Raw genomic sequence first — 22,838 nt, 5'->3', positions numbered from 1 at the left:
ATGGTTTCTGTTAGAGGTCACTACTGATCTTTATAGCAAAGAGTTAGGGCTGATGGACAAGTTATTCCCTAATCTACTACTTTCATGTTCTTTCTATTGAGGTAGTGTTGACACTTCTTTTACAGGGTGCACATGAGGTGTGGTTGTCTGGCTGTGTGATGAGAGTTTATACTTGTAACAGACAGCTCTGCTGTGGTTAGCCATTGGGTAGTTTGGTATTATGAGGAGAAAGTAAAGAGACACTGTATTTTGAAACACGTTTAAAATATAAATGATTTTTTTGCTTTGAACTCCTGTCTGATATAATTAAAGCATGTTTTTGTCTGATTTTTCTTATTTGACCAAAATGAATATAGATAGGCTCAACTTTCTGCAGGGGGAGCAGCCAGTTCTACTCTCTTTGCTTCTCAAGAATCTAGTGGGAGATGAAGCCAATTTAGGTGTCCTCAGAGCAGGTGACATAGTCAGAGCGGCAGACGAGGAACCCTTCAGCACCAGTTTATAGGTGAGGGCAGTTGGTTTGTGGATGATGCTGCACTGGCTGCTGTGCTACGCTTAGAGAGTAGTGCCTTGTTTTTTGGCTGATGTGGGACAAAACCTTTTGAATAATTGGTAAGAGTAACACTAAATAGCTATTAACTTGAGTTACTATGTTTTTAAAAACTTTTTTTTTAAACCTTGACTCAATTTTCTTTTGGCATAGGTCTGTTTCTGAACTACTATCAAATTCAAAGTTTGATGTCAATTATGCATTTGGACGTGTGAAAAGAAGCTTGCTTCACATTGCAGCAAAGTAAGACTAAGACATTTTGGATTAAATTTTGGTCTAGAGTAATGATCAGTAAGCTTTGAATCAGTGTGTTCCATAGTAGTTACGGAGAGAGATGAGAACAGACAGCTGAGTGGTTCTTTGTTTTGTCGAGGGCATAGTGTGCTATGCTTACATTCTTTCACTAGATAGATTGTTAATCTTGGGATTGGACTCAAGTCTTATATCTGATGTTTTAGCTTGATCTAGATCAGATTAGAGGAGATTAGGCACGGGGATTATCTTTCCTGGATATACTTAACAGGGTACATTCACCAAAATTTTACTTTTATCCCACCAATATAAGATTTTATATGCTAATTGCATGTGAAGTTGTTGGCTTTATATTTTTTACTTAGCTGTGGGAATGATTTTTATTCATAATTTTCCAGTGTGTAGCTAATCAATTTGTTGATATCTCATCACCCTTTAGGATTTAGGTTGAGATTACTCTACCTAAATAAAATTGATTTTTCAATATAAATTTGGATTCTGGAAAGCCAAAAGTTGAGAGTACTGTATGGTTTCTTTTATATGCTAATACTTTATTTCGCTTTATGTGAACTTCTCAAATACTTCATAGCTTTTGCAGTAGAATGTACCATCTTGAAAGTAGAGGATATTTACTATTTGTGACAGGAGTTAAATTGTAGGTCAATATGGACCCCCCAAATAATGTGTTTAATAGGGCTTTTTGTTTTTTAATTAAGCTATGTCAACTATGGCTGTTTGTTAAATGTGTCTGAACTGTTTTTAATATTGTTTTAGTTGTGGATCGGTGGAATGCTTGGTTCTGCTTTTAAAGAAAGGAGCAAATCCTAACTATCAAGATATTTCAGGCTGTACACCCCTTCATTTGGCAGCTAGAAATGGGTAAATATTTTTTCTTAAGTAGCTTAAGTTGTATTGTTATGACTAAGAGTAGTCAAGGCACTCTACCTTCATTTGGGAATTTTTTTTTTTCTTTTGCCCAATATTTGCCTTGGGAAGAGGGTCTTGGATTATTTTGTTACACTTTTAAATAACTATAATTTTAATAATTTATTAAGTTTACTGATATTTTTCTTCTTGAAGATATATTTGTCAAAGTTTATTTTTACTAGTATTATAATGACATTTTCTGAAAAGCATAATTAATTACCTCTTTGTTTTAGTGTCCTTTTTCCTGGTAGTCTTTTGCCTTGCTGAACTCCATGGCTTATTTTCCACATTGTTTAGTTAATTTTATTAATGCAATTAAAGACAGAGTTAATACATTATACTTAGTTTTTTTTTTAATAAATTTATTTTTGACTGTGTTGGGTCTTCGTTGCTGCACGCGGGCTTTCTCTAGTTGCGGCGAGTGGGGCTACTCTTCGTTGCGGTGCGTGGGCTTCTCATTGCGGTGGCTTCTCTTGTTGCAGATCACAGGCTCTAGGCGTGTGGGCTTCAGTAGTTGTGGCTCGCGGGCTCTAGAGCGCAGGCTCAGTAGTTGTGGTGCACGGGCTTAGCTGCTCTGCGGCATGTGGGATCTTCCCGGACCAGGGCTGAAACCCGTGTTCTCTGCATTGGCAGGCGGATTCTTAACCACCGCGCCACCAGGGAAGTCCCTATACCTAGTTTTTTTGTCAAGAATTTCGGATAGTCATGTCTCTGTGTCTGCCTCCACAATATTTTTCTGTTGGACTGAGAAACCAGACTAAAATAGTTGGAATTATGTTTAAAATGAAAATAAGTAGTTTTTGATTCAGGGCTTGAGGAACTTTACATTTATAAACGTTTTTTGAATGCTGGAAAACTTTTCTATGAAAGATTATTCCTATGTGTCTCTTCTTTTGATTACTCTTGGAAGTATTTTTGTTGACTGTTTTGAACAGGAATTCTAGGTAGTTGAGGTGGCTGCCTAAGTGAGATGGATATGGGGCTAAAATTGTCCACTGCCTCAGTCTGAGGCCAAATTTTTGTAGACAAGGATTAAAGTGGAACCAGAAAGACTAGAACCATAGTGATGTCTCATTTGGACAGAGGAGAAGCATAGCCCTTTGACCCTGTCTGGTCTGTCCCATTTCCTGACTTAGCACGTGAACCAGTTTAGTTGTCCACTGTTGCAAGAGGTAACGTGTTGATTAAACAATTGTTTTTTCTAATAATTGGCCACATTAGGTATGTTGTAGGGTGTCACGCCCAAGGTCATAGACTAAATCATTCATTCCCTTGTTGAATTGATCTCAGGTCTAGATACATTATCCCAAATGTTGGTAGGATAGTGACAGAGCTCTCTGAAAAAGTTACATATAGAAAAATATCTTAGTACAGTGTCTCAACAACTGTAAATGAAGGGACCGATTGGTGCACAGCAGGGATAAAATGTTTACTGCTGTTGTAGTAGGAGACTTAGTCATTTAGGAGACCATTGCTTTTTTTTTTTTTCCAGCTTTGTTGAGGTATAATTGGTAAATAAAATTATAATATATTTAAAGTGTGCATCATGATGAATTTGATCTATACATTGTGAAAGGATTTTTGTCACCTAGTTAATTAACATATCCATCACCTCACATATTTATCTTCTTTTTTTTTTTTTTTGGTGAGACATTGAATTTGGAGACCATAACATTTTAAAGATGAAGAAATATAACAGATATTATTACATAATTCATATGGTAAATCAGTGAAGAGAAAAGGAGTAAGAAGAGTCCATAACCCTAACATAACATCTAACTTGGATGCCTTTCTATTTCTATAAAGATTACTTTTGATATTCCATACTTAATTATTTTGGTTTTTATATATTGAATGAATGCCTTGTACAACTTAGAGGTGCTCAGTAAATGTTTATTAAGTGACTTGATTACTTGTTGCTTCCTGTAGCTTTTGATGGTTTCAGAAATAGTCTTTGGCTCTAATTTCTCTATACGTTCAAATTTGTCTAGACTGAAGCAGAAGTCATAGGTGAATTCTACCCCTTTTGCTGGTCTGTCTGGTTTATGGGGGTTTTTGTTTTGTCCCCTTATCTATCGTTGTCAGAGGGGTAGAGTATTTCTCTTGGCCTGCTTTAGTGTTTCTGTCTTCAGCCATCAGTGCATTAATACTAAATTGCCCTCCTTTCCAGTGGAAAACCCAGTAAGCTGCCTCTGAGCATGTGGATGACTGGTCCCTGTGTCATTTGGGTTACCATAAACTTCTTATAATTGTTGCAGTATCTGGCCAGGAAAATAGTTGTTTCCTGTACAGTAGGATCCAGCATTGCTCATGATTGTATGAGAATATAAAAAGGGAAGACTTAAAAATTATTGTCTATCCTTATGTTGCATATTGGTCAGATTTGAAACATTTTTTCTTTTTTCTTTTTTTTTTTTGCGGTACGCGGGCCTCACACTGCTGTGGCCTCTCCCGCCACAGAGCACAGGCTCCGGACGCGCAGGCCCAGTGGCCATGGCTCACGGGCCCAGCCACTCCGCAGCATGTGGGATCCTCCTGGACCAGGGCACAAACACGCATCCCCTGCATCGGCAGGCGGACTGTCAACCACTGCGCCACCAGGGAAGCCCTCTTTTTTCTTTTTTTAAACATTTTTTTGCCACACCACACCAGGATGTGGGATCTTAATTCTTCAACCAAGGATTGAACCCGCGCCTCCTGCAGTGGAATTGTGGAGTCTTAACCACTGGACTGCCGGAGAAGTCCCAGAAACATTTTTTATTTTTTGGGCTAGATTGTGAGCTCATAAAGGGCAGAACTCATAAGTTAGTTAACATTTTAGTTCCATTCTAAGCAAAATTGGTGTGCACTTAGTTGGTCTTTTTGATTTACTCAGGGTTCTGGAAAATAGCAATAATGATTATTAAGTAAGAAAAAGAATATAGTTCTCTTATATTGCCCTGTAGTTTTGCAGTTCATTTTTGGGATGGCGATTATGGATTGCTGCTTTTCTTCAACAATCTCTACCCTAAACACTTCTTTAGAGCTTTTTTCCCTGGTACAGTCCCACCTAAGTGTTTATTTTGACAATATGCCAGTGGTCCACGACAGGCTTCTGAATAGATTTTAGAAATCCAGCAATATGGGTGCAGACACACACACACAGACACACACACACACACACACATAATTTAAACAATGCAATATTAATTTTAATAAGACTTTCTGGTCTGTTGCCTCACGTTATTGAAGATTTATTTTCTAAGGTTTTCATAACAATGTGTTAGATGAAGGAACTTTGTGAACTTTTTTTTTTTTTTTTGTGGTACGCGGGCCTCTCACTGCCGCAGCCTCTCCCGCTGCGGAGCACAGGCTCCGGACGCGCAGGCCCAGCGGCCATGGCCCACGGGCCCAGCCGCTCTGCGGCACGCGGGATCCTCCTGGACCGGGGCATGAACCCGCGTCCCCCGCATCAGCAGGCGGACTCTCAACCACTGCGCCACCAGGGAAGCCCACTTTGTAAACTTTTGAACTTAAAAGTTTACTCAGAGCTTTGTTTTCTTCCATTTCTTTGATTATAAAGCTGATTTTAAATGACATTTAACCTCATTTTAGATATAAAAAAATCAAAGCAAGGAAAGTAATTTGTTCTCTTTTAAAAGGTTTATTCAGTTAATAAAAACTTTAGCTATTATAAGATTTAATAATTAGTAATCAGTTAGTTATGCTTAGTACTGAGTTGATTAAAGAAATATGATATAATCCATGGCACGAAGATATTTATTATCTGAATAAATAGTTATATATATTACATGTATTATGTATATTCTTGTCCAGGCTTCCCCATACCAACAAGCAATTCTCGGATGCCAGCAGAGTGTCCTAGAAGTCAGCTCAGTTCTGACTCTATGTACCTTCAGGTAGAAGCAAATTCTGTAGGTAAAGGGCTCAGTCCTATAAGACCACTCTCTACTTCATATGCATTTGCAAGCTCAGTCACAAGTGGTGCTTCTGACTGACTGGCTACAAATTGGAGGTTCCAACAACCCCCTCCAACTCAGGATTCCAGTCGAAAGTCCAGGTTGTTATCAGTACTTTTGACTGACTGGCTATAAATAGAGGTTCCCACAATCCCTTTCTTGGGTTCAATTAATTTGCTAGAATGGCTCACAGAACTCAGGAAAATATGTTTGTTTACTCACTAGGTTACTGATTTATTATAAAAGGGTATTAAAGGATATGAATCAATAGCCAAATGAAGAGACAGATACACAGGGTGAGGTCCTGAACAAAGAAGGTCCCGGCATGGTCACACGGAGAAACATTTTGATTCCCATCCGGGAAGCTCTCCCTGAAAGGGACAAAAAGCTCTCCTTTTGGGTCTTTATGCAGGCTTCATTACATAGTCATGATTGACTTAAATCATTGGCCATTAGCAGTTGATTCAACCTCCAGGTGCTCTCCCCTCCCTGGAAATCGGGGTGGGACTGAAAGTACCCTGTAGTCATGTGGTTGGTTCTCCTGGCAACCAACCCCCACCCTTGGGTGGGACCCAAAATTCACCTTCCCTGAACCGTTTTCAGGAAATGAGGGCCAGTGCCCTTAACTGCTTAGGAAATTCCAAGGGTTTGGGAGCTGTGACCCAAAAAATGTGGATTAAGACCAAATATATGTTTTTCCCATAAATCACAGTATCTCAATACTCATATTAATACTATATATACTATATTGTATAACATTATACATAATATGCTATTACACATACCCTATTTTATATTTTTTATGTATATATATATAATTTACTCAACTAGATCATAAACTTTTTTATGCCATGGATTAAATCATATATCCTTAATTCAATACTGAGCATAGTTAAGCATATACATAAAAAGCATATTTTATTTATTTATTTATATATATATGGTGTGTGTATCACTTTGTTTCCAAAGCATGAATTTTCATTTAATTATTTAATGAAGGGGAAATTGAGATAAATACTGAAGAGTGACTAGGAATGGCTCAGGCTAGGAGGAAACATTGTGAGCAAAATGAAGTGGTAGGCAGTTCAAAAGGTGGCAAAGGACTTTTGTAGTCATGTCTCCAAATAAGATACATAGGGGGCTTCCTTGGTGGCGCAGTGGTTGAGAGTCCGCCTGCTGATGCAGGGGACATTGGTTCGTGCCCCGGTCCGGGAAGATCCCACATGCCGCGGAGCGGCTGGGCCCGTGAGCCATGGCCGCTGAGCCTGCGCGTCTGGAGCCTGTGCTCCACGACGGGAGAGGCCACAACAGTGAGAGGCCTGCATACTGCAAAAAAAAAAAAAAAAAAAAAGATACATAGGTGGCCAATAAGAACATGAAAAGATGCTCAATACCCCTAATCAGGGAAATGCAAATTAAAACTACAGTGAGATACCAACTCACACTCATTAGTATGGCTATCAGAAAAACAGTGTTGACAGAATGACAAGTGTTGTTGAGGATGTGGAGAAATTGGGACCCTTGTGCTCTGTTGGTGGGAAAGAAAAATGGTACAGATGCTCTGAAAACTAGTTTGGTGCTTCCTCAAAAAATAAAAAAATAGGATTATCATATGGGAAATTCCTTGGCTGTACAGTGGTTGGGATTCCTCGCTTTCACTGCTGAAGGCCCTGGTTCAATCCCTTGGTCAGGGAGCTAGAATCACACAAGCTGCATGGCGTGGCCAAAAATTACCATGTGATCCAACAGTCCCACTTCTGGGTATATAACACCCCAAAATTTGTCACAGGGTCTTGCAGAAATATTTGTATACTTGAGCTCATAGCAGTATGATTTATAATAGCTAAAACAAAAGGAACCTATGTGTCCATTGACAGATGAATGGATAAGCAAAATGTGGTATATACATACAATGGAATATTATTCAGCCTTAAAACGGAAAGAAATTCTGACATATGCTACAACATGGATGAGCCTTGAGGACATTATACTAAGTGAAATAAGCCAGTCACAGAAAGACAAACTGTATGATTCCACTTTTATGAGGTACTTAGATAAGCCCAAATCATAGATATAGAAAGTAGAATACTGGTTGCCAGGGGCTAGCAGGAGAGGGAATGGGGAGTTATTGTTTAATGGATATAGAATTTCAGCTTTGCAAGCTGAAAAGAGTTCTTGAGATGGATGGTGGTGATGGTTGCACAACAATGTGAATAAACTTAATATCACTGAACTGTACACTTAAAAATGGTTCAGATGATAAATTTATGTTATGTGTATTTTACCACAGTAAAATAAATTGAAAAAAAGTGAAGTAGGTAGGGGGATGAATAGATAGGCATTTTATTAATTCTGTGGTTTTTATAACTCATCTTAGTATTTTAAATATTTTGCAATCAAGAATGTAGGATACAACATCGAGACATCATTTTACTCTGTCCATTCCCCTTCCATTAGACTTATATTGTGTGACATTTCTAATGAAGATTACTATTCCAAATATTCTGTCAACTCTAGAAATTTCTCAGCATTTTGAATGATGAATTTGTCCCAATGGCATGAAAACCTCATTGTGCCTTTTCTTTATCCTATTATCTTTGAGTCATAGAAAAAATTTTGTGTTTTGTTTCAGATGTTACAGTACTTATTTAAATATTGCAGATGGAAGTTGATATTTGCCATTAATTAATGTTGAGTATAGTTACTGTTTCAGTAAAATAATTGTCATTTGCTTATATTTCTAGTACCAGTTATCTGTAACTGTCTCTTTCTTTTCAGGCAGAAGAAATGCATGAGTAAATTATTAGAATACAATGCTGATGTCAACATTTGTAATAATGAAGGCCTTACAGCAGTAAGTGCTAAGAATTTTTATCTGCGATTTAAAAATTACTTTTTAGAAAATAATATTGAAGGTGATAGTATGCAAAGTGTAGTACAAGTATTTTTGCAGTTACCTCTTTGTGGTAATTGGGAAGATACAGTATGATTGAGACACAGTTCTCAGCTATATTTATTAAGAGAAGTTATGGTTCACCATTTTTCTCCTTTCCCCTTATTTTTTAACTTTATGACCTTTCATTTATTTTGAAGTCTTGATCCCCTAGCTTTTGTCACTGACTTTCAAGGGAGTTTGTAGGAGCATCTCCACTGAGGTGTGTTTTGAGTTCATTATAGGACAGCTGTTTATCATTATGTCCTTTTAAATTCTTTTAATATATACATGGTAGGAAAATTTGGATGGCTATGTTTTTATAACTCATCTTAGTTTTAAAAAAGGAAAGGAATGAAAAAAAAAAGGAAAGGAAATAAAAGGTAACTGAGGGAATGATCACTCACCTGTACTCCCTGCACTCAGAGATAATCACTGTGAATATTTTAGCCTATATCCTTTCAGACTTGTTATATCTTACTTAAACTAGTATTTTTACCCTTTTTGCCATGTCACTTTCTTTTCAAAAATATGATTATATTTTTTTGATCCACATAGATATAGGGAGGGTGGTGTGGGATATTTCTGAAGAGATTGCTGAAATCCAAAAATTTTAATCATATTGTCATTTAATGGAGCATATTTGATTTAGAAGTAGAGATAAAATAGAATTATGTGATTACTGAGAAATTGTTTTGACATTGTGACAGAAATAAATTTTGTTAAATTTTACCTTCCTGTATGTGAGGTGATGGAGATTTTAATTAAATGGATAGTGGAAATCCTTTCACAATGTATATCAAAACATTGTGATGTATACTTTAAATGTCTTACAGTTTTGTCAATTATACCTCAATAAAGCTGAACTTTTTTTTTTTAACCTTCCTTTGGTAGTTTTTGTAAATTTTGAGTCCTTTAATTTGTGAATAAAGAAGAATATTGAGTATTTACATACCGTGCTAGTTTTCAAGGCCTTTCTGATTAAAAATTTTTTTTTTCAGTGGGCAGGGAGGGAGCTGGGGCATAACAAAACAGCTTTCCTAAGATGTGAATTATTCTGAGAATGACTTGTTAAAGATTAAGTTCAATCACAATTATTATATGGAATTCACAATTCCTGTGATAATCTACATTTTTGTTACATAGTAACAATATAACACCATTTACTCTGTAAAGAAAAACTGTATTCCAAATATCTACAGGATGCTATTGTGATATGGTAGGTACCACAGAGGGTTATAAAACTATGTAATTGACATAGCTCTATCCTTAGGACACTCTCTAGTATAGGTAAGACAAGATGCTCAGTACTAACATAGTCTGTTTAATCGCATAAGTTTTTATCTGCTAATTTTCCCCCTTCACTCCTGAACTTTAAGGGAAGTGGAATACAAAATTTTTAAAAATAAAATTTTTATTAAAAAATTATTCATGCATATATTTAAAGAGTCAAATGATTCTACAAGGCTTATTATATAAAAAGTCTCAGCTCTTTTTCTGCCTGGGACCAATCTCAGTGTTCTGTCCTGTGGCCCTGATTGGTATGGTGTGCCTCCTTCTCTTAGAAACAGTTCTGGCCACCACGCGTGTTCCTGCCTAGTCCCAGGTCACACGATGGAATTAATTCAACAGCCAGGCACATTGACCCCATCAGCTGAAGGAAGCTAGCTAGGATGGTGGAAATGTGGTGCTGCAGAATTGAATAGTGGCCACCAAGCATGTGGGGCAGTAAAGGCAAGGGCTCCTGAGATGGAAGAGCCTTCAGTGGGGAGTCAAGATCCCCAGGATTTTTCATACAAAAGGAGAGAACTGTTGACTGCATACTTTGTGGGCTGATCACCTTCACAAAGGGCTTCTCATGTTTCTTCATTCATTTGTTCTTTGAACAGGATTTTCTTGGATACCTATTATGTGCTAGGCACTTTACTGGTATGGGGTTAGAGCAGTAATTTGACTGATGCAGTCCTTGTCTTCCCCAAACTTCCAAGGAAGTCAGGATAGTCAACAGGCAATGGTGACACATTGTAATGAATGTTAACATAGGTGCTGGAGATGCTGTAGAAGTCAGATAAGGGGACCCATCCTCACCAATGGCATTGGAGGAGGCATCCCAGGGAAGTATCACAAGAGCTGAGGCCAAAGGGACAAACAGAAGTTAGACTAGTGTAAGTGGTGATTGTGAGGTTGGGAGTGGTAGTGGGGTTCTAGCTCTGTGGAATAGGTTGGCAAAGGCTTGGAGATGCAAGAGAGCATGCTACATTGGAGCAGTGAGCTTAACTGGTGTTCAGATACCACTGGGGGTTTATGAAGACTTCCAAAGGTCTGTAGCATGGATAGTTAAGGGGGTCACTTTCCAGGTCTTCAGCCTTTATATGTGTGCTCCTTCCTCAAGCTGATTACTCAAGGACACCTTGCACTTCCCACCTTCACCTTCAAAATCACTCTTCTATCACTTTTATGTTTTTATTTATTTATTTATTAAATTGAAGCATAGATGATTTACAGTACTCTTAACTGAGCCTTTTGTAGTACGGAAGTATTACATTTTGATGTTCAGTATATCAGTTTTTCCATTTATGGATTGTGTTTTTGGTATCAAGTTTAGGAACTCTTTGCCTAGCTATACATTCCTGAAGATTTTCTCCTATCTTTTCCAAAAAGTTTTATACTTTTACATTTTACATCTAAACCTGTGATCTATTTGAGCTAATATTTGTCTGTGATGCTTAAGTCAAGGCTTATTTTTTTTTACCTATGGAGTCTAGTTACCCTAGCACTGTTTGTTGAAAAGGCTATATACTTCCTGCATGAAATTGGTTTTGTCGCTCTCTCAAAAATCTTTTGGGGGCTTCCCTGGTGGCGCAGTGGTTGGGGGTCCGCCTGCCGACGCGGGGGACACGGGTTCGTGCCCCGGTCCGGGGGGATCCCGCGTGCCGCGGAGCGGCTGGGTCCGTGAGCCATGGCCGCTGAGCCTGCGCGTCCGGAGCCTGTGCTCCGCAGCGGGAGAGGCCACAGCGGTGGGAGGCCCGCGTACCGCAAAAAAATAAAAAAAAAATAAAAAAAAAATAAAAAAATCTTTTGGGCATATTTGTATGGGGTTATTTCTGGGTCCTCAGTTCTGTTCCAGTGATCTGTCTGTCCCTTTGCCAATACCACACTGTCTTGATTACTCTAGCTATATAGTAAGTTTTAATGTCAGGTAGAGTAATTACTCCCACTTTATTTTTCTTTGTCAAGATTGTGTTAGCTACTCTGGTTCTTTGCCTATCCATATACATTTTAGAATAAACTTGTCTATGACAAAAAAACCTTGCTGAGATTTCTTATTGGAATTGCATTAAGCCTGTAGATCAATTTGGGGAGAATTGACATCTTTACTACGTTGAGTCTTCCAATCTATAAACACAGTATGTCTCTCCATTTATTTAGGTCTTTGATTTCTTTCATCACAATTTTGTATTATTCAGCTTACAGATCTTGTGCATGTTTTAAGTGTATAGCTAGGTATTTTATTTTCTTTGGAGCAATTGTAAGTGACGTTTATATTTTTTAATTTTTTAAAAATTTATTTATTTATTTTCGGCTGCGTTGGGTCTTCATTGCTGCGCACAGGCTTTCTCTTGTTGCGGTGCACGGGCTTCTCATTGTAGTGGCTTCTCGTTGAGGAGCATGGGCTCTAGGCATGCGGGCTTCAGTAGTTGTGACATGCAGGCTCAGTAGTTGTGGCACACGTGCTTAGTTGCTCCGTGGCATGTGGGATCTTCCAGCACCAAGGCTCAAACCTGTGTCCCCTGCATTGGCAGGTGGATTCTTAACCACTCCACCACCAGGGAAGTCCTGCAACATTGTTTTTAATTTTTATTTCTGCATGTTTATTGATAGTACATGGAAATGCAGTTGCCTTTTATGTGTTGATCATGTAGGCTGTGACCTTGCTGAACTCACTTATTAGTTCTAGGAGTTTTTGGTAGATTCCTTGGGATTTTCTACATAGACAGTCATGTCATCTGCAAATAGAGATAGTTTCATCTTTTCCTTTCCAATCTGTATGTCTTTTATTTCTGTTTCTTCATTTATTGAACCTTAACATTTTTTTTTTGTTTTCTAAATACGTGTTGTTAATTCATTACTAGACTTCCCTGAGCTTTGTAAATATCCTCATAACATTTGTTCAGTACCTTTCACCTTCTTGAATAGTTTTGAAGGAGTCTGTTATGGGGACTGCTGTTCTCTAAGTGAGATTGGTTGGTTTCTAGGCCTGCTTTACAGCGTTATTTGGAATAACTCTTCACCATCATCCCAGAGATTCCTTTGCCTTTCTTTTGTTTTGGGTTTTTATTTATAGGCATACCTCAGAGATACTGCAGGTTCTGTTCCTGACCATGTCAATAAAATGAATACTGAGATAAAGCAAGTCATACAAGTATTTTGGTTTCCTAGTGCATATAAAAGTTATATGTAACTTCAAGAAGTGCAGCAGAGTGTTGCTACCTGTTCTTGAGCCTTTGGGGAGTTCTGTGATCTGAATCTACCTTCTTGGTGCTCTATTACTGGTTTAGGATTCAGCTCTTTGTTCTGACAATGCAGACAAAAGCTTCCAGCTTGCAAAATGTGTTGCTCTTGTATTCTCTCCTTTTCTTTTTCTTAATAGGTCTGTCCTTTAAGAAAAAGTACTCTTTACTGTCATTTCAGTGATGTTCGGGGAAGAAGTAGGAGCTGATGCATGGGTTCACAGTTACCATTTTAAAACAAAAGTTTCATGATCTATTTTTTGAATGGAAAAAAAGTCAGATGAAAAATGCATGGACAGCATAGTCCAAAGTTTTAACATTGATTATCTTTGTGGGGTAGACTTATAGGTGTTTTATATTTTTTTAATCCTCCCCATATATGTTATTTATATATGTTACATGCATTATGTGTAAAATATAGGAAGTAAAGAATATGACACCTGCTGTCATATTAATTACTTTTTAACTTATGTTTGTTTCTGGGGGAGGAAAAATATCCAGTACCTCTTCTCTAGAGATAAGCTATACATACAGTCCATGGTCATCTAAGAAGCAGAGTATTTGGTGATCCTAAGTTTAGGATTTTTAACTACTTTGAAACCATGAAATGCTTGATTTTGAAGTACATGGTGGTGTAACCTACATCCTGATGCATATTTTTTCCCCATATAAAAATATAGGAAAAAAGTATATTGGCTTAAATTTTAATATTTAGTGTGCATGTCATGCTCATAGTTGATAAATAATTGCATTATTTATCTGCTGCTTTTATGTGAAACACTCTTGCACAAATGTTAAGTAACCTAAATGGCTGCACAGATACACTGGCTGGCTGTGAATGGGCGGACAGAACTACTCCATGACCTTGTACAGCACGTCAGTGACGTCGATGTTGAGGACGCGATGGGGCAGACAGCGCTGCATGTGGCCTGCCAGAACGGTCACAAGACGGTAAATAAAGCCTCGAGGACTTTAAATTAAGTTGCATCTGTTTAAACTTTGAATTCATGAAAAGTTTTCCACTGTGTATAATTGGAAACATGAAGCAAAATCTTATAACATTTTCTGTGTCATGTGGTCTTCTGATTAATATATTCTATGTGGATAAAAGGAACAGAAAATAGTGTTTTTAAATATGTTTAATGTATTTGTAATTTGGATTTCAATTTTATTTCTGATTCATAGATTATAATAGCTGAATATTTAAAATTTTAAATGTAGTATGTTCACATATAATAATTTTAACAGTTTATAATGTTTATTGTCCTCAGTTTTATCAAATAACTTTTTCATATTTTTTTACCATTTTCATATTTTTACCCTTAAGCCTCAAGTTTTGGAATTAGTGAAGAAAGTGAGCTCTGACATTGCTTAAATAATTCAACTTGGATTATCATATTTTTCTACTCTCTTGGAATATGATTTAAGTGCTAGAGTCACAGCTGTTTTCTTCCTTACTTTTGATTTCTAAAATCATGCATTTGTTTTAGGCAGTACTTTCCTGTTATCCCTATGTATAAACATTTGGCTTTTAAAATTGCTAATAGTTTTCTCTCTCATTAGAAGACTGCTGCCTTATTTAAAGATTGTTAGCTTAAGATTTTAGATTGAATTTCTGCTTTTTGTATTTTCCTATCCTGGTTACTTTCATTTTTTTCCCACATTTAACATTATGGATAATAGAATATTATTTATTTACTAACTAAACAACAAAAACCAATTGAAAACCAAAAAACACCACCAGCATCTACAAAGATACAGAAGTTTGCTTGTTTATATTTATTTTTTTGTATACATTGAGTCTTATCTTTTTGTTGGGAGAATTCCTAGTAGAATCTAGATTTCTGTCTCTGCAAACACTTTTTTTTTTGTGGTACGCAGGCCTCTCACTGTTGTGGCCTCTCCCGTTGCGGAGCACAGGCTCCGGACCCACAGGCTCAGCGGCCATGGCTCACGGGCCCAGCTACTCCGCGGCATGTGGGATCCTCCTGGATCAGGACACGAACCTGTGTCCCCTGCATCGGCAGGCGGACTCTCAACCACTGCGCCACCAGGGAAGCCCCGTGCAAACACTTTTTTCCTAACCTAGGTTCAGGATGTCAGATCCTACGTATTTAGATGCTTTATGTATGACCTCAATTCGTAGAATACTGCACTTCTTTTAAGATAGTGAGCTCAAGGTTGACATTGTCTTATGTTTAATAAGAGTTGGATAAAAGGAAGGATATATGCTTTTTCTTTTTTTTTCTTTCCTGGCATTTCTTCTGAACACCAATGTTCGTTTTTATTCTTTTGTCTTTTATCATCTGAAAACTAACCCATTTGTATTCAAGGAGTATTCCTTTTCATTACCTTTTACTTTCTCTATGTCAGTACTACTAAATTTAAGAAGTATTCTGGGTGGGAAAAAAAAATCATCTGTAATGTCCTAATCTTGACTGGCCCCAGTAAACAACTGCTGCCTGTTAGAGCAAGAGTCCTGCTGGCAGCTCTTACAGGACAGAAAAGCACCCGCTGTAATATAAATACTCCCTGCCGTTAACGAACGAGTGGCGTGTCATTTACTAAGATTGTAAACCTACTTGTCGCCCGGGAACTTGTGTAGTAAAAAACTGCAATTCAGCTTAGGAATTACCTACAAAGGCTAATTTTAGCTGCCTTAAGCCAGTAAAGAAACAAGAATGACGCAGAAAACCTTGGTTCAAAACATGTGCATTACAGGGTGCATTAAAAATTTAGAATTGCCTTCTGAAATTATTGAAGAGTAGTTAGTATAAGTATAATACACTCCATATGGTTTACCACCTAAAGCAGGCGTGGTAAAGTAAGGGAGAATTCCTCATAGTCATATGCCTTTGAAGAATTGTATTTTCAGAAGATTTATAGGGGGCCTGACTTCACTGTGGTGATGGGCTTCACAGGGTGAGATTTTGCAGGTATGTTACAGGAGGAAGAGTACAAAAAGTCATGTTGACTTGTGATTGATTGTATTAGTGAGTGAGATTCCTTTCTGGCATAGTTGGTCCATTATAGTTATCTGTGAGGATCGTATACAAAGAGAATGTTTAGCACTATTTTCCAGTTCATCGTATGCACCTTTAATCCTTCAATAGGGCAAAAAGGAATCCTGAAAAATTAGGCCATCTCCTAGCCTCCAGGCTGAATTACACCTCTAAAAATCTGTGTTGATAGTTGTGCTATTATTACCTGTGTGCCATAATTACTCATGTATTTCTGGGCCATGTTCAGATCTCAGTGGATGAGAATATTCTTTTATCTTGAGTTGGATATGATTTAAGAGCTGAGATATGTTATTATAGGGTAGATGTTATTGATTTTGTTTTTAACCCTTTGTGTATCTTTCCATAAGTTGAACAGAGTCTAAAATGCTTTGTCAGATTTCAGCAAATGAAAATGGCCTTTTCATTGTCTCAAAGTGGTCAGTTTTTGCATAAATTCATTAAAAGGTCTTTAAAACTTGTGTCCATGTAGACATATACCAGTGCACATAGGTTTCAAGATTTATATATATTGGTTATATATATATTTTATAGAATGAAATGTAAAACTTTAAAGGGGGAAAGAAACTCCCTTAAAAATATTCTCAAAAGCACATCAGCTCATTTCAAATTAAAGAGGATGATACGGAAAAAAAAAAAAGGATGATATGATAAAGAAATCCTCTGAAATTTACTTTCTAATCTCATTTTAAGGTAAATCTCAAGAATGCATGAAAAGATTTTGAACAACTGGCTAAGAGCTCTAAAGCTTTGTAGAATTTATAATTGAATACCGTATTCTTGCTTTGATGACAAATAATTTTTAGATTTACATGACATTTTTACAGATAAAAGATTTGGAAGAAAGATTGATTTTGTCATAACTAAGAAATCAAGTAATTTTTGCCATGATTTCCTATAGATGCATCTGTTTAATTAGAGGTAAACCAAGATAAGGGTCCCTTCATCATCTTGTTAGAAGGAAGTGATTTGGGCAGTTGAAGAGTGCAGCGTGACCATTTTTGTCCTTGTAACATAATAGCACTATGATTTTAAACGACTTTTAAAACTATTTTAAAATGATCAGATGAAAGAAATGATCAACTCCTTAATAATTTAATTTTTTATAAATTTCCTTAGGTCAGCTGTTACTAGCTATACAATACCAGAATTATGGTTTGTCTTTGGATATTGATTTAAAATAAAAAATAATTAGAGAATTTGGTTATTCATCTGGCTTATTATATAGCCTTTGGCAACTTTTTCTTCCCCTGCCTTTATCTACCTCTTAAGATATACTCTGCTGATTACACAATTAAGGAAAGTGTTGTGAATATTTTGGAAGATACTTAAGAGTAATGATAGGGGCTTCCCTGGTGGCGCTGTGGTTGAGAATCTGCCTGCTAATGCAGGGGACACGGTTTCGAGCCCTGGTCTGGGAGGATCCCACATGCCGCGGAGCAACTAGGCCCGTGAGCCACAACTACTGAGCCTGCGCATCTGGAGCCTGTGCTCTGCAACAAGAGAGGCCGCGATAGTGAGAGGCCTGCGCACCGTGATGAAGAGTGGCCCCCGCTTGCCACAACTTAGAGAAAGCCCTCGCACAGAAATGAAGACCCAACACAGCAAAAAATTTAAAAAAATAAAATAAATTAATAAACTCCTACCCCAAACATCTTAAAAAAAACCAAAAAGAGTAATGATAGTATTGGTACTGTTACTACCATTATTAATACTGATGATGTGATTCTGTAAGAACAGGACAAAGAGCACTACCTGGACTCTTCATTCATTTGCTCTTATGTAGTAAGCTAGGCCTAATGTGTTGTTTGATTTTTAATCTCATTTTTAGAAAGTGTAGTAAAACCTAATATTATTCTACATAGGTATAATTGACTCCATTTTTTTTGGCCATAAATTGAACTTACTTTTTGGTAATTTTTTTCTTTGTCATTAGGTCTTTAAGATTTATTGATGTGTTGAATTGCCACAAATGGTTGATTACTGTTTTCCTGGAATAACTTGGACTTAGAAACTCTAGAGAACTGTCAAACGGTTCAATCTCAATTTCTATTAGTTAAAGTACACAGCAGGATTAGTTTTTGGACTAATTTCAGTTCACTTAAGGAAATTTTATTTTTATCACAATAGACTTTATATTGCTAAATTTAGATAACTGAATATGATGGTTCACAAACAATATGAAATGATAGTTGAAACCTGCTTAGAGTAGATTACCTTTGATAGAACTGACTGCATTTTTTTTTTTTTTACTGAAATTGTAGGCTTGTTAAGGAACAGTGCTCATCTACGTTCAGTCAGCTCTCTTGATATCTTTAGCCAGCTTCCAAGCTTTTCATCCCGAGAATTACAGGGCAGCCATGCAAACTTAATTGAAAGCTTTTGCAAAAACATTAACTGGATTCAGCCTTGAAGCATGAAGGTAGATGTACTTAACATTTCAGGATATGTTTTTAGGTTCAGAGTAATTTTATTTATTCTAATGTTAGAATTCTCCTTTCATCACTTCTGAGAAATGTGAGCAAATAATAGGAAATTCTATTACTGTGATTTTTTTCCTAACACAACTGGGTAATATTGATTTTTTTGCTAGGTATTACATAAGGGTTCAAAGTCTTGATAGGCTTAGGTGGACAGGTTTCTAGAGAAGACCTATACACACCAGTCACTGACTAGTGAGTTGGCCATTTTTCTTAGTGCATAAGTCTTTAGTACATTGCTGTCCTGTCATCAGAATTACTTTTTTTTTTTGCCACACGCGGGCCTCTCATTGCTGCGGCCTCTCCCATTGTGGAGCACAGGCTCCGGAAGCGCAGGCCCAGCGGCCACGGCCCACGGGCCCAGCCGCTCCGCGGCATGTGGGATCTTCCCAGACGGGGGCACGAACCCACGTCCCCTGCATCGGCAGGCGGTCTCTCAACCACTGTGCCACCAGGGAAGCCCCAGAATTGCTTTCAATAAGAGATGAAAGATGCTTTTTTTGGTGTTTGGCTATCATTGTTTTAGTAAATGAGGATACAACTTATGTTGTATGGTTTAACATTGGTTTTTACTTATGGTTTAATATTCCTTTCTACTTTGGTCAGTGTCGTTCAGAGAGTTGACATTGATAAAGTAGAGCTGCCTTGGATTTCTTGCTTTGTAACTTATCAATGTATTGGGTACAGGTGGTCTTGGTTAGTCACTGCCTTCAATTAAATGACTTTTGAGATTGACCCAAACATTAGCTTTGCACATTAGTTTTCCACTCAGGATGTTGTTTTATCATTTGAAAGGTCATGACGTCTGTTGAAAGTGTGTTGTTTCTTGAGGATTTCTTGAAGGCCATGTGAAAATCGCCTTTCCATGCTTTTCTTTCAGTATTCCTTCCCAGCTCTTCCTTACTCTGTAAGGAGGAAGACTCCCCTTGTAGATTATCTAGGAATAGGATGATAATGTGTTTTTGTTTTTTAAGGGGGAGAGGGTTGGACAGGGAATTTGAAGGTCTGAATTATTTTAAAAACGTATTTTGGTGATCTATATTACACACATAAAATGATTTTAGTTCAGTGTACTTCTTAAAATTATGTTATATTAACTTGAAAGATACAGGTAATCAGCTCTCAGTCACAGATATTTGTTAGTATACTTTTACATGTTTACATTTACTAAATTGTAAGCTGCTGAGCTTAATTTTTGCAAGTAAATGAGAAGCCATAAAAGTTTGAAAACAGGGGAACTTATGACCGTTGTAAATTACAGTGATTTATTTTGGACTTCATGGCTTATGTCTGTTAAACAGACACAATGCAGTTTTCACCGAAGTACTTGTGTGTAGGGGTTTAGGGGTGAGAAATTTGCTAAAACAAATTGAATCCAAATCTGTCATAGAGAATCCTATTAGTTTTTCTGGATAGCACTAGTCACCATCTAGCATACTACATATTTTATTTCTCACGTCCCTTTGTTTTCCTTTTCCACTAGAATGTAAGCTTCATGAAGGCAGATGTTTGTCCATTTTGTTCATTGCTGTGACTCTAACATCTAGCACATACTACTAGCACATACCAACATTGAAATTTTTGTTGAAAAATGGAATGGGCTAGTCAAATGCAGTATCATTCCAAGCAGTTTTTTCTGCCATTTTCTTTCCGTTTGTAAATGTTTGTAATTTTTTTCTTTTGTACCTTTAAGTGAAGCGTATATTGATAGTGCTGATTCTTATAAAAGATTGTATCTGGTTTGTTTATTGCTGAAAATTTCTGCTTTTGAGACTCCTTAGGGATTGTAGTGGTTGAATCCAGAATTTATTCTCTTTGATTTTGTTTTCCCTTATGCTTCTGTATAATTTAAAATCTTCAAGTAGTATTGTTTCTTCAAGGGCTTTTATGTTTTTAATTTAATAGTTTCCTCCACCTGAATTCTCCTAGTTTCAAAGTTATTTTGCCCTTCATTTACATAGATTGGAAATTTAAAAAAAAAACTTTTAAGTTATGTGACTTTCTTGCTTCTTTTATTATGCTATTTAATCAATAATTGAATTCTGTGTTATCCTTACTCCTCCTGTTTCAGAGATTTTACAAAAAGAAATCTGCATACATTTTTTTGAAATCACAAAGATTGATGACTTTTCACTCATGTCAGTGCTGCAAGGCAATTTTTTTTACTCTCTACATTCAAATCCCTTTATGTATTTTTTTTCTTCTTACTCTGAGGGAAATGGGTTTTTCTCCCTCTTTGACTTCAGGCAACATTTTATCTACAAGTGAGCTATTGAAAGCTTTTTTAAAATATGTGTTTCTTTTAATAGTTGTGTATTTTGAGGATCTTATTTGAGATAATTTTGTTAAAACAGAAAAGCAGATTTATGAATGTAAAAGAAAATGCTGGAATGAGCTTTTCCACTTTATTAAGTGTTTTTCTCTGTTAAGAACAGAATTTTTAATGTATTCATAGGATATTTCCTGTGTACAAGGGTATGATAGAAATGTATGACACAGAAGTATTTGTGTGTAGGGGTTTCGGGGTGAGAAATGTGCTAAAACAAATCATGCTGTCTTGCTATGATTTGCCTGAAGTTTGTCTTACCACTTTGTAGAGGAATATGTTAGTCTAATGTTAGTCTAATGGCTAATTTGTTTTACTGTTAGCTCTACAGTATAAATAAAAATACAGAAATACTGTAAAAAGTATATGAATTTAGAAATGGCATTATTTAAAAACTGAACGGAAATAACTGTCTAGGCTCTTGAGCATGACTCTCAAATAGTTATTTAGTAGGGAATTAGTAGATCATCTGTGATTAATGTAGCTTATGAAAATATGCCAAATTAGCCAGAATACTATTTAGTATTCTGAATTTAGAATTTCTGTTTTTTGGTAAATTGCTTAGTGGTTATGACCATGGGCTTAGGTTTTAATCCCCGCTCCCCTGTTTATTTGTGTGTTGGGGTGCGCATTACTTGACCTCTTTGAGATTCAGTTTCCTACTTGTGAATGTGCAGAGAAGGATATCAACTTCCCATCAGGATGCAGTAAATGAAATGATAAATGCTTATTAGCACAGTATCCAGGCACATGCTAAGGTTATTCATACTATTATATCATTATATACTTTTAACAATTATATAATTTTTATGAATGCATAGTATGTTTTGTTAATAATTACTTTATTTCAGCTTCTCTCTGAATTGCTGGGTTTTAATTGAATATTAATATGTATTTTTGATATAATTGCTTTTATCTTTCCTGAGCCTTTTTGAGAGATGGCTTATTGTCTATATAATTTCTGTAACAGTCAGTGAAAATTATTGCTGCTATCCATCTCACTTCTGATTTGGGACCACATACACACAACTTCTAGGTCAGATATCAAAAAGGGCAAAGCCATGATCAAAAGGCTCAAGTGGGCCTTGCCTTATAATAACCTAAATGCTTATTTTCTTATATTTTTGAGAGCAGTACTTGACCGCTTGTCCACAGTTTAAGAATTATATAGCTGATAATAAAGTTTTATGTAACCATGTTTCTATTACATAGATTTTCAAATTCCTCCTGAGATAGAAATTCAAATAGTAATAATACATGAATACTATATCTTAAAATATTTTATTTTTATCAAAATCTTTGTAATAAAAAATTATAGTCCTTTAAATCACCCTTCTTTGTCAATTCACAATCACTAGGCGGCAATTTTCAGCTCTTTTAGCTTTTCTTCTGGTATCTATTTCCACATAATATGCTTCTACTGCTCTTTCTCAATTTATGACTTTTAGATATCACTGAATCATTTCTTGTTATGGTGAGTGAGTGTTTAACTCATTTAAATCCTCTTCCCATGCCCTGTCGCCCCATTTCTAAAATTAATTATATCATAAATTTTAATGAGACAATATTAGTTGCATATACAGTTAGGTAAATATTGTTTACTGCTGAGTCAAGTAGTGAACTATAACATTTTCTACTAGGGTGACTATTAGCTTAGCTCAGGTTTTTTTTTTTTTTGGTGAATCAGTAGTTCTTCCTATATGCTCCCACAGAATCTTTTTCAGTACTGTTTTCTTCAAAGACAAGTTCATTAGATAATGTCACTCCATTGTTTTTCTCTAAACCTGGGAATTTCTTGATATCTTCTGTGTTTGATCTTCAGTATTGTAGATTCCACATCTTCTATTTTGATGTATTCCCTTGTTTGGAGGAGGATATCCT

At 36.5% G+C, this 22,838-nt stretch overlaps 1 protein-coding gene across 4 annotated transcripts in view; it reads left to right on the top strand.

Moving 5' to 3' along the window:
- The window catches only part of HACE1 (HECT domain and ankyrin repeat containing E3 ubiquitin protein ligase 1), an 89,009-nt gene that overhangs the window by 348 nt on the left and 65,823 nt on the right, over positions 1-22,838 (top strand). For 2 of the 4 annotated variants that reach the window (XM_024755861.1, XM_024755849.1), the window contains exons 2-5: positions 704-793; positions 1,577-1,681; positions 8,467-8,542; positions 13,951-14,082. In XM_024755861.1, coding sequence (XP_024611629.1) covers positions 704-793; positions 1,577-1,681; positions 8,467-8,542; positions 13,951-14,082 — 403 coding nt within the window. Of the gene's footprint in view, positions 1-703; positions 794-1,576; positions 1,682-8,466; positions 8,543-13,950; positions 14,083-22,838 lie in introns of those variants that run through there. The other 2 variants (XM_024755854.1, XM_024755870.1) reach the window with 2 other exon arrangements.

Source organism: Neophocaena asiaeorientalis, unplaced genomic scaffold (genome assembly GCF_003031525.2).
Source record: "Neophocaena asiaeorientalis asiaeorientalis breed wild unplaced genomic scaffold, Neophocaena_asiaeorientalis_V1.1 scaffold105, whole genome shotgun sequence".
NCBI lineage: Eukaryota > Metazoa > Chordata > Mammalia > Artiodactyla > Phocoenidae > Neophocaena > Neophocaena asiaeorientalis.
Note: the sequence above shows the minus strand (reverse complement) of the source record. Positions and strands in the feature narration are given on the sequence as shown.